Source organism: Buteo buteo, chromosome 22 (genome assembly GCF_964188355.1).
Source record: "Buteo buteo chromosome 22, bButBut1.hap1.1, whole genome shotgun sequence".
Taxonomy (NCBI): domain Eukaryota; kingdom Metazoa; phylum Chordata; class Aves; order Accipitriformes; family Accipitridae; genus Buteo; species Buteo buteo.
This window is the reverse complement of record NC_134192.1, coordinates 6,479,814-6,492,299: the sequence shown is the minus strand read 5'-3', so window position 1 is coordinate 6,492,299 and position 12,486 is coordinate 6,479,814. Positions and strand designations below refer to the sequence as shown.

Sequence of the window (12,486 nt, the reverse complement as noted above, 5' to 3'; positions counted from 1 at the left end):
GCACCAGAGGTTGGTAAAAGGAAAGCGGTTCAGCATGCTCTTCCACGGCAGAGGAGACCCCTGTGCTCCTTGTGTGCATCACTGGCACCATGAGAAGGGGCTGGGCACTGCTGAAATAGATATCGGGTAAAATAAAAATAAACAGACAGGAAGGACCGGAGAAAACACCTTACCCTGTGAGTTTTCAGCATTCAGTGAAGCCTATTAGAAAAAACAAAACAAAATATTTGAGAGGTGACTTGACTCCAGAGAATAAACACTTGCACAGGGAAAAAATAATGGGTACCAAAGGGCTTTTTAACTAAACTCTGAAAAGTATAACGAGATCCAGCGGATGGAATCTGGAGCCAGACAAATTCAAATTGGAAACATGACCTACATTTTTAATAGTGAGTGTGATTAGCCATTGGAACAAAGTACCCACAAAGTAGTGGATTCTCTCCTCTTGATGGCTTTGAATCAAAACTAGATGCCTTTCTGGGAGATAAGCTTTAGTCAAAAATAGTTATGCTTTAGTCAAACACATGTTACAGGGCTCAATATAGAGGTAATTGGGGAAATGTAATGGCCTGTGATATCCAGGAGGTCAGGCCAGATGGTATAATGATCCCTTCTGGCCTCAAACTCAATGAATCTCAGAATGAATATAAATGCTATCATCTGGATGTGCATTTGAAATAATTGCAGGCAGAGATTAGACATGCAGTTGCATATGGTTCAGAATTGATAAACTTTCCTCCCCTCCAGAACAAAGGCCCTTATTTGTGCCTAACTACATGGTGCTGTTGTAATTCAGATAAATATCCGTTAGGAACTCGGATGGGATGTCAGCAAATCAATTTTAACTACTGTGTGTGTGTCGTGTGGAAATCTAGTTTCTAAAGCTTACATTCAACTCCAGACTTGCTTGCACAGGAACATACCCAGGAAGAGCTCCAGCATGGACATTTACTTCACCCTGAGAGTGTTGTTATATGATTTAGCCCTATTGACTTTGAAGTTGATTCAGTTAAATCATAAAGATGTGGAGGTCCTTGTCCCCAAAGCAGCTGGGTGCCTAATGCTTATGACTACCCATGCATTGCCGGATTTTACGGGAAAGAGTTGTTGAAAGAGTCATAGCAGAAAATAAAAAGTTGCAAGCTTCTATGAGTAGTTCTGCTTATGCTGACATTATCGCAAATGGCATCTCTGCTTGGTAATGCACATGCACCTGCAAAATAGCCAGCTGTTGCAATGCTTCTGGAGAAAGAAGTACAAAATATTAACCAGTAAAAGAAACCGCATTAAAACAGAGATAACTTTTAATATGAATTTCACCATATTGTGTAGCTTTCAATTTTAGTGTTATCTCACTCACAAAGCATTCAAAACAACTGCACAGGTAAGCAGTGAGACCACACAGAGGAAATAATGTTGTTAAAGTTCAGCGAAATGTCGTCATTTATGGTACGTGTGTATTTACCTGTGCTCAGAAGACAAATGTTGATGAGTATAAAGAGTTTCATTCATAAAGGTCCACAACCTTTCTTATTCTCAGTCCTCCCCCAGAATCAACTCTGACCCATGGCACCAAACACCCAATTTCCAGGTGATGAGAAAGTTTATTTTTTTCAAGTTCTAGCACTGTACAGAAATCCTCACAGTAGCTAAGGTGCCACTTGAGGACTTAATATTCTGAGGTAAGGAGATTTTCCCTGGGCTATATGTTTCATTTGAAGAGGGCAAAAGCCTGGATCTGCAATGGCCTTCACAACTACCCAAACATTTAAGCAGTTCTGTGACAGCCCAGTGTTAGAGGTTGGCCATTCTCAAAGCCAATATCATCTGAACGATGTATGTATCCTGGAGTATAAAGCTGGAATCCGCACCTGCATCCAAACTTTGCTTATTATATCCATCTTCCATTTTGTTTCCTTTTTTTTCCCAAGCAACATACATAGAATATCATGACTAACACAGAGGCTGTAGAAATATATGCTAATCTGTGAACTTTAAGAAAAAATTTCTTTGGATTCCTCCTTCTGTGTTGATGCTCAGCACCTTACAGCTAATTACACATTTGCTAATTGTAGCCTGCTTTTTCCAACCTCTTTCCTTTCAGCTTGAAAAGAAAACATGATAATGGTGACTCTGCAGGTACTTTGTAGAATAAGCAACGTTTTACTGAATCTCAGCATTAATTTCTTATGTGAATAGCAAGTCTCTGCCTGCAGTTACTATTCGATACAGTTGTTCTGAATATTTTGTTAGATTACACTAAAAATGAAAGTGACACGAAATAATGAAAATCATATTTAAAGTTAGCTGCGTTTTAATGTGGCATTTTGCCAGTTAACTATTTTTTCAAAAACATTGCCATAGCTGCTGATTTTGAAGCTGCTTTTTCAGTACTCGTACAGGGATGACATTTACAATAATACTGCTGTATCAGCAAAACTACCAATACAGGTATTTTACTTTTAATCTTGCTTTATAGCCCCTTATACAAGGGCTTCCTATAACAGTTCTGCAGTAGCATTAATTTCATAAAGGTCCTGAAGGTCATTCTTATTTTCAGTCAAATAACAATATTTGAGAATTTTAATGATGGTCTTGCATTAGTGTTGTAATATTCAGAATTGTTATAAAATTCAACAACGTATGAAAATGTCATCGCTAGGGATGAATGAAGTAGCTCATCTGAAAATGAAAATCAGCCCAAATCTTTGCAGGTGTTCAAAAAACTGAAGGTAATTTCATTTTGTCTCCCCTATCTCCACTTCTCAGGTACTTCTACAAGTTCTGGTGCCTGAAATATCATAATAATTGATTTTTCTAGACAAAGGAAGTGCTTAGAGCTAATTATCTAAACTTAAGTACAGCATTTGGTACAGTGCCATGTGGGAAATTATTAGTAAAATGGGAGATTAGTACAGAAATTGAAAAGTGAATAAGAAAGTGAGTAGTAGTAGGAGAAGATCAGTACTGAGGGAAGGTAGTAGAGCTTCCCAAGCATCAGTCTTGGGCCTGATATTACTTAACATTTTTTATTAATGATGAACCCATAAAAAATAAGTGTGTGCTAATGGAATTTACCAGTGGCATAAGGGAGGGAGGTACTGTCACTGCAGAGACGAATAAAACTCTCATTTAGGAAGAACTGACTGACCTTGAGGACCAGGATAGGATAAATTGGATGAAATTCAGAAGGATTTGAGCACAAGTTCATGCATCTGGGTCTTGTTAACCAGGTTTCTACTATACCTGCATGCTCATAGGTAAGAAAAGAATAAGGAGGGGAAAGGCAGAACATACAAAGCAAGGTATTGTCACCAGGGTAATGAAACGCAGGTAATGGTGTATGAGGCACATGTCAGAAATCAGCCAGGACAGTGCATGCTACTCGCAAATTATTCATTTCACTTTCGGGAAGCTACAGAAAAAGATGATTAGAGTGACCACGGGAAGGGAGAGCCTTAAGCGGGAGAGGAGTTTGGCAAAATGAAGGCTGAGGGAGGCCGCTATAAATACCACATGGGCATAAGCTCCAGAAAGAGAAAACATCTATTTAAACTAAAGGACAACATTGGCACAAGAACAAATGAGTATAAATTGGTCATGAATAAATTTAGGATGGAAATTGGAAGCAGGTTTCCAAACAACAGAACAGTGATGTTCTGCAATTGCTTTCCAATGAGAACAGTGGAAACAGCAACAACAAAAAACCCCAAGCTACTTTTAAGATGGAGTATAATGAGTTTCTGAAAGGGATTATATGATGTGTTTGGCTAAGATAGCAGGGAAGTAGACTTGATGACCCAAGAGGTCTATGCAGGCCTATCTTTCTAAGCCTGTTTTTCATGACCAAATATTTCAGAGCACTTTTAAGTGCTTCCTTTCCTTCATGTATTTTTTAGATAATTTTTTTATAGTATACTGCAGGGGCTGCTAGCTGGACTGATTTAGGGAAGGCACAAATCTGTGGTGTCCAGAATATGCTGAATACTCTCCAAACAAAACAAGAGAAACGTCCAGCATTCTACAGGGCAAGGCTCCAGATTCTTAAAGAAATCACCATTTTCAGGGGAAGGCAATGGGGACTAAGTCCAAACAGGAGCAGCACCCCTTTGAGGCTTGGTTCTCTGCTTTTTCTCCTACTCTCCTGAGCCTGCTGCTCCATTTTGTAGTTTGCCTTCTCAGCCCCACTGCGCATAGGCAGCAGTACAAAATAGGATGGCAAACGACACTTTAGATACGTAAGTTTAAATGGATAAAAATGGAGCAGTCGGTGTGAGTCTGACTGGGTGCCAACAGCAGAAAGCTGCAGTGAAGATGGCTTGTTTGGGAGAAGGGAAGATTTCTCCAGCCTCGGTGGTGTGGTGCAGAGCTGTGCTAGCACTGCTGTGGTTTCTCTCTTTTCAGCCCAGGAAGCACCTATGTCCTCTGGATTGGTTTATCCTGCTTGGTGCCTCAATGCTTGCTTAGTGTCCTGTGTTGCAAAATCCAGCATTTCCATTACTTCTTAAAAGCTGCGTATGCCCTAGTCAATGTGGCCATAAAAAGATTCGTATGGAAGCCCAGGCTTTGGGATTCAGTAGCTGGAGTTTTACGGGTTCCTTACCCACAAAAGCAAAATTGGGTGTTGACAACTCTTTTACAATAATGCATACTTCTTCAGCAAAGTGTTGGGAGTATGCAGGCTGGCCTCATAATGTGGTGACTCCCTTATTAAGAGAGCATCTCGTAGTCAAAAGTTTTAAGATTTTCTACCTATGCTTTAGTTGAAATCTAATGAGTGGGACAATGAGATCTGCAGAATTGGATTATTCTGGTTGTTTTTCCTCTCCAGCTAACTACATGTATACTTTTTCTGAAATCATCTATTAATATTGAGAATAGGTTAAGAAATGGGAAAGTTAGGTGAAATCCTCAAAAGTGCAGGCAGTTTGGAAAAGGAGAAGAAGTAGGCAGCAGCTTTACAAGAGAACAGTGCTTTGCTTACACCTTGTCACCATCCACATTAATCACATTTGCAGTAGGCAGCAGCTTTACCTTTTTGTGCAAATACTTTAACAACTGGTTTAAAAAACCAAGCAGGATAGCTGAGTCCCCAGGTTCGCATAAATGCTGTAATGAACACCTGTGTAACAAAATAGAAAAGCCATAAACATGGTCGTGGAAGTTTTCAGTCCCTCTTCAGCTGAGGTTTTCCGCAGCTTTCTCAAACCCTCGGGTGCCAGGCAAGGAGGCAGCCACTCGCTGGGGTCTCCCTACAGGCAAGAGGCTCACGGTGCCTCCGAAAGCTGCAGCTTTGCCATCGGTGACTTCGGTGCAGTGCCCCAAGCATGAGCTATCCTGCGGCTCACTGGTCAGAAATGCCTGTCCCTCAATAGGAAAAGCTAAAGCTAGTTTGAAAAAAGTATTTTCGAGGAAGAACTATATTAAAGGTCAGAATTGAAAGACATGCACTGTGAAATGATCGAGAGAATACATTTTGATTGATTGAAACTTAAAAAGAGCAGCCCTTATTTTTGGTGGTTTTTAATTTAATTTTTGTTCCTGAAGCATGTGTATCTAGAGAGCTATTTTTTCACCCATCCTTAACTTCAACCAGGACACAGCATTCTGTGAACACCTGGGTGAGATGATTTAATTCTGCCCTGTCCTGCTAGCAAACTCAATTTAAAACGAATCAATCATAAGCACGACCCATACTTATCGTTATATTTTAGTGAGTTATTACTCATACACCCAGGTGTGAGGACACAGCTCAGCACATATATATATATATTTTTTTTTTAATTTATTTATTTTTTTTTTAATAATATCAGGCCCAAAGGGGCCTGTCCAGTGGCCATGTTTGCAGGGGCAGTGCCACCTTGTCACTGCCGTGTGGTGCCACTCAGCACCAGGAAACGTGCTTGTTTTTGCCATGGGTGGAAATATCTATGGGGATATAAAAGCACGTTTTCAGCTTGTTTGCAAACAGGCCCGTTTGCAGGCACGTGCGTATGGGAGCTTTCAAGCGACAAGCGTACTGAGGAAATGTCTGTGACCACAGCAGGTGAGAGAAATGGCTTTTTCAGACATGTCTCTGGATTTTGGCTGCCCAAAATTTTGGCGGTCGCGCGCCACACAAAGACGGCAGCAGCACGGATGGCGTCAGGAAGGATGTGAGGGGCCTCCTCGCCTGTGCCGAGGCCGTTGCCTGCCTCCAAGCACAAATAATGAGCACCCCTGACATGAGCAGTCATTAAACACCACCAAAGCCTATGAAAATAACCACTCATGAGGTAAATCAGCCGGGGCCTGGCATCTGTGGGCGCTGGGCCATCCACCATGGTTGGTGCCTGTGGCCTGAGATGAGCGGCCTGGCGGGGCAAGGCCAGCTTCCGTCCTCTAGTTTTTCACCCCTGGGGATTTTAGAAATAAGAGGTTAACAAAATAACCCCTGCTTTGTAGAGGGCCTTTGGGCCTTGAAAGGCCTTTCACCCTTCTTTGTCCCCCCCCCTCGGGTTAACACCAGAGGAGACAAGCACCCGGCGGCAGCCGCTGGCAGCGGTGCCACGGTCCTGGCCTCCCCGACCCAGGGCGGCCATCGGCCCCGCGGCCGTCGGGCACTTCATCATGTCACGTCCCTGCCGAGCGGGGAGCCGCACGGGCGAGTGTAGGCTGGGAAATGACAGCTCTGTGTGTGAGCTGTGGTGCCATGAGGATGTTACAGCCCACGAAAAAGGAAAACAAAAAGGGGCAAAGGAAAAAAAACAAAACAAAAAAAGGGCAAAAAAAGCTGTGCTCGTTCCTCACTCTTCCCTCAGTGCCGTCTCACCGTGTGTGGAGGCTTCAGAGGTGTGAACACATCCTGTTTACATCTGCCACCGAGACAGAGATGGTGAGAGGAGCGCGCAGCTGAGGAGCAGTCGGAGGCAGCGCCGCGCGCAGGGAGAGCTGCCCGCCACGGGAGACGGCCCCAGCATGGACGCGCTGCCCATCTACCACGGGGGCATCACCCGGGAGGCCGGGGAGAAGCTGTTGCTGGCGGCGGGCACCGATGGCAGCTACCTACTGCGGGACAGCGAGAGCATCCCGGGAGTCTACTGCCTCTGCGTGCTGTGAGTGCGGCCGGCCCTGCGCAGCCGCCGTTGCGTCTCTCGGGTGCGGGGCTGCCGAGGGTGGCGGGGCTGGTCGGGTGGTAGCCGATTTCCAACATTCGCATCCACAGTACAGGGTGTTCCCAGGTAACAGTGACAAAATATGTCCTACTTTCACCATTCGCAGACATGTGTGAGGCTCTTGGCTCCTTCACTGTGACTTAAGGCAGAGGGGGGCGGGAGGGGTGTGGGGTCTTTTGCAGAGCGAAGAGGTGCAGTTTTTGCCTTGGAGAGCCCGTGCTTCCTACGGGCGTAAAACAAACAAAAAAGCAAGCCTGGAGCATGTAGGAAGTACGAGCGAGGTGCTGTGGAGAAGAGCCAGGCAACTTGACTCGGGATGGCGTGCGCTGCCTCTTTGTGCTGGATGGTCCTCTTGCTTTCTGCCCACTGTCTTCTGCTTCTCTAATGTGCTTATGGGTGTGCTTAACAACATCCAGAACGTGCCTTTGCTCTGGGACGCTCTTTGTCAGACTGTGTCCCCCCCAGGTTCGTTGGGCTTGGAGTAAACTATCTGTACAGTACATGAAATACTGATGGGTAACAAACTAAGTGGTAAAGGTCCACCAAATAGAGTGAAAATGGCAAGATCTGATGGGATGGTCTGTCAGAGAGAGGGCAGAGGGGTTTCCTTGAGAGAGCTGGGGGACTTTATAATCATAGGACTTTGTTTTGATGAGGCAATTTAATTACCCTACTTTTGGCAAAAGCAGAAGTCTCAGAAGTCCTGAGAGAAAATGCTATACAATGAGCTACCCTTACATTGAAAGAATGAAGATGTGTCTACCACGGCTAAACGAGACACTTGCGCCTTACTTCAGTAGGAGAAGGAATACAAGAGAAAACCATTTTAGGGCCAGCAAGAAATTAGCTAACAGAGGGCACTTAGGTACCTGGCAAACGAACAGAAGAGGAAGAAGAGTCCTAAGTCAGGTTTTTCCCAAATGTCTTGAATACATTTCCAACAACATGTAATTAAGCCCTGGGTGAGCATTACTATTCCCCTGTTGTAGAGCAGTAAATGGAGGCATGCAAGAAGGTTATAGGCAATCCAGAAATACACAGCCTTCTTTTCAGGGAAGATCTTTGTGGCAGAAGATGTATTTTTTCTTCTCTCATGAAATCAGAAGGTGAACCAAGATAGGTGCTACTGCTAACAAATACCTTAACAGTTAGCTGAAAAATGGGAAATAAGAAGCATCTTGAGTTAAATGAAAATGGAATAGACATAGCAAGAGGTAAGGAGTGCTGTGATTCCTGTGATGGGAATAGGCAATAAAAGCAGAATCTCTTTTAAATAACCATCAGAGGAAATGGTGATCTATCTCCTTAACACTCAGAAGTCATTCAGTGCAAGCAAAACACTAAGGCATTAGAGAAAGGGTCAGGCAGAATGTTACAATGCTGAATAAAATAGAGAATCCTAAAAGTAGTCCACCATTAGTCTAAATCGGGGTGTAGCTATGTAACAAGGTCTTTCATCTGCACACAATCAGTTGGGATTTTTTGCTATATTAGTGGTAATTTATGTCCTTTGGAAGAAATTTCATGAATGAAATAAAATATACAAAATGAAAATAGGAAGAACAGGAAGGATTGCTAACTATGAAGCTCAGCAATCTTTGGAGGAAAAGAAAAAAGGCTTCAGTAAGAAACAGAACCCTACCTAATTGTTTCTGGAAATTATGGGCCACTCCTGTCTTCACGTTATGTTGCATTCAAACATATATATGATAAGCAAAGGGGTAAAAGCAAAAAGTATTACTGGCAAATGTTATGCAGGCTTCTTACAGAATATAGATCCTCAATAAAATTTTTATAAGGGAAATTTTCAATGGCATCTTGGATAAGTCCAGATAAAAATTTAAATGAAAAATGTTATGATGAGTATGATCTGGTATAGACAGAAAGGTGGCTGAAAAATGATAAAGCAAAGCTTGGTTCCAATACTTCTTAATATTTCAATTCAGAGCATTATGTAAGAAACAGCAGATATAGTAAACAACATATCACACAATAACTTTGGAGACAGTTATCATAAAGATACCAGAAAATAGTCTCACACTGAAGATAGCAATGACAGTTTAAAGAAATGTGGGCCATAAACTAGAGAATTGCTTTGACATGCAAAAGTTTACCAAAGCAGAGCACTTTAGTGGAAAGATTGGAGGACCAAGTGGGGAAGGCATGAGAGATGTAGGTATGTATTCAATGGAGGATGCTAAGCCTGACTTTGGCAAAATAAACCAACGGACCCAAGCCCCCCAGATTCCAGTCTGAACATCATGCACAGAGACAAAACAGGTCACAAGCATGTATGTGCATTAGAGCTTTGGTAAAAACTGAGGGAAACATGCAGCTGCTCTATTCACTGTTTAAGAAGAAAGAAAAAAAAAAAGAAAGAGTAAGTACTTCTCTGCATTTTTATACTTCCTTCTAAATAAATAATGGAAATTATTAGGAAAAACAAAGTTATTCGGAAATTTACATTTTGGTTCAGAATCTATGCTGATCATCACTCTAGGAATACCTAGATATATCTAGATTAGGCAAAACCTGTATTTACTGGAAGTACAAGTGATCTTTGAAACGTGAGAAACAAAGCTGGTCAGCCGTTAGATATATTGCAGTAAGTATCAAGAGTTAAATAAAAAATTTTACATCTTTCCAATGACAGTTTCTAACTGAAGTGAAACTGTTTCATACAGCCAGTGATGTTTCTATTGCTCTTAGAAAAGAAAAAGAGAAAAATAGTTCAGTTTTTCAAAATCAAAACATGTTCAGTCTGTCTTCTTTCCCCTCTCCCCGCACTTCCCTGGAGAAATAAAACAAAACAAACCTAAAAACCCCAGCTCCCCAGATCCATGCCGCCTTAGGGTTTTGGGTTTTTTTTTTGTGGTTTTTTTTTTTTACCATGAGGGAAGAAGGGAGTTGTCAAAATTAAAAGGCACAGTTCTGATGATGAGAAAAGAAATGTTTATCAAAAAAGTCATTAAACAAATATTTGGATGACAATACTGTCATCAGCTTGAGCTCACATAGGTGGCCGCTCTACACTTCCAGCTCCAGGTACAGTAACTGGTAAGTCCTGTGATTGCCTCTGCATTGCTTAGGCTCAAACAATGCCTCCTTTTTCCAAGAAACTGCATAAATTTGTAATGCCACCACCACCATGCCTTCCCCCCCGGGTACCCCCAAAAACCCTAACATATTTTGGCAGTGTGTGAGCCTCTTAAAGCACGTAATAAGGGCAGCAGTCTTCACGGTCAGGCTCATACGCCTTTTGCTTTTCTAATTAAAAAGTGGAGCCCTGACCTTTAAAAAGGAGAAGAGTCAAAGACTTCATGAATCCCTTGCGACTGACACTGATTTTACAGGGCAAGCATAAAAGAGACAGGTAGTAGCATAAAACCTGACCTACAGAAACAGGTAACTGCGGCAGGCAGGGCCCTGTTGTTGAAGCATTTGGCTACAAAACTCTGCTTTCTCTATTCTTTTTTACTCCTGAAGTATTGCTTTATCTTCCTTGAATGCGCTTTCCCCTGTTCGAAGTTATGGTGTGCAGACGGCATGCCTGCAAGCCTTCAAAGAGAATGTTTTTTGGTGTGGCTGTGGCAAAGCACAAAGAACCCACTTTCATAAATATTTTAAGACCACAATTAAACTATGCATGGAAGACTAGAAAGGTTTTGATTTGCAACAGTGTCCCCCGGGACCTTTACCAACAGAGGTGCTACCTGCAGATTTTGGCAAAGTTTTTTAATACCAGATGCTCTCAAGATCTTAATTGTATGAATACCATTATTAAATTGATAATACATACTTTAAGGATGTTGTTCATCATGTTTTGAATGTGTCAACAGAGGAGCACAATCTTTTCCTGGAAATTTTTTGGGGTTGCATTGAAAAGCAGGAAGATTTTTGCTGTTCCTGAAAACTGGGCTAGAAGAAATGCATATGCTTTAAAGAATGTACACATTTTACCTGTAGACATGTTAGACACTACATGCACTACAACAGGATTTTAGTAACAAAACCTGATTGTTCCAGGGAGCTTTCTTTACTGGTCTGGTTTTCTCTTTGCTCAATATCCCATTTGACATTTTTAGCACCCTCAGAAATCCTCTGTGCACACTGCTCCTAATGAAGTCAATGGGGGACACAGGACACAATAACGGTGGTTAGTTTGAGAAGCAGCCTCTTAAACTGTGCCTGAGAAATGCATAAATAAACTGCCTGAGAGTGCCAAAAGCACCGCTTTCCTTTACAGATATATGAGCACACATGCAGAAACAAGCAGCTCATGCCTGAATTGGCAAAGAAAGCATTTATAGTTTGGGTCTTAAAATTCATATACTTGAAAATACTTGGAATGTTAGTAGTTGTTTCAGAGCTTTAAGTAAGCTAAACATGACATACTTGTCAAACTGTGTGTTCAGATTATTTGTTTGAAACCAGCCATTCATGTACTGTGCTGCATTCAATTTGTGGAGAATAATCAAAAGCTGGAATAGAAAGCTGTTTAAAGCTCTTGAAGCAACAGTAATGGCAACAGGGATAGGCTGCAGTCCTATCAGATTTTACGTGTGCTATTTTTTCTGTCACTGTAACCACAGTGCACAAGTTCAGGCAACGTGCTGAAACTTTCTGATGCAGCAGATGTATCAGCTGTACAGCATGAAGGTGTAATACAAGATCACGAGCCGGTTTCAGCTTAGCATTTCTTTTGTTTCCCATGTAATATTTTTGATAGAAATGGCAGAATAATTGCATTTATTATAACACCGCACATAATAATCATTATCATTTAAGATGTAATTTGGAACAAAAGCTTCTCTCTGAGGAGGAGCCCCTCAATTCAAGGTTCTGTTGTAAATATCACGCACTATTTTCAGCTTTGAAAAAATAATTCTACAGCACAACGGTAAATTCTACTGAGGTGAGTGTTTCAGCTCCCTGCTAATCAGAGTGAGCTTTGTCTTTGCTGAGAATAACTTGGCTAATGGCCTTCAGATATTCCAATTGCTTTTCATGGAAAGATTTTAGAAAGGTTGACAGCCTGAACAGTGGGTAACCACTATGCTAACAAATCTGTAAATGTCAGAATGGGTACAATCGTTAGGTAACAGAACCTAGATTAGCTCTACCCTGGTTTTGTAGGCTTGAGTTTTGATGATTTAGTTGAACCAGTGATTTCAGGTTCAGGGATTTTATAGTCAGGCAGTACCTACCTTGCTCTGATGGAAACAGGAAATCTGAAAATGAGCTACACTGAATTACTCCCAAATAAACCAAGAAATTTTTCATAGAAATATGAAACAGTAACATTCACAGGGCTATTGACAGTGTTTTATCT

The 12,486-nt window shown here is 41.8% G+C and overlaps 1 protein-coding gene across 3 annotated transcripts in view; it reads left to right on the top strand.

The window, feature by feature from the left end:
* Positions 1-12,486, top strand: part of SH2D1A (SH2 domain containing 1A) — a 54,885-nt gene that overhangs the window by 31,674 nt on the left and 10,725 nt on the right. For all 3 annotated transcript variants that reach the window (XM_075053905.1, XM_075053902.1, XM_075053904.1), the window contains exon 4: positions 6,801-7,094. In XM_075053905.1, coding sequence (XP_074910006.1) covers positions 6,958-7,094 — 137 coding nt within the window. In that variant the 5' untranslated portion in view covers positions 6,801-6,957. The remainder of the gene's footprint in view (positions 1-6,800; positions 7,095-12,486) is intronic.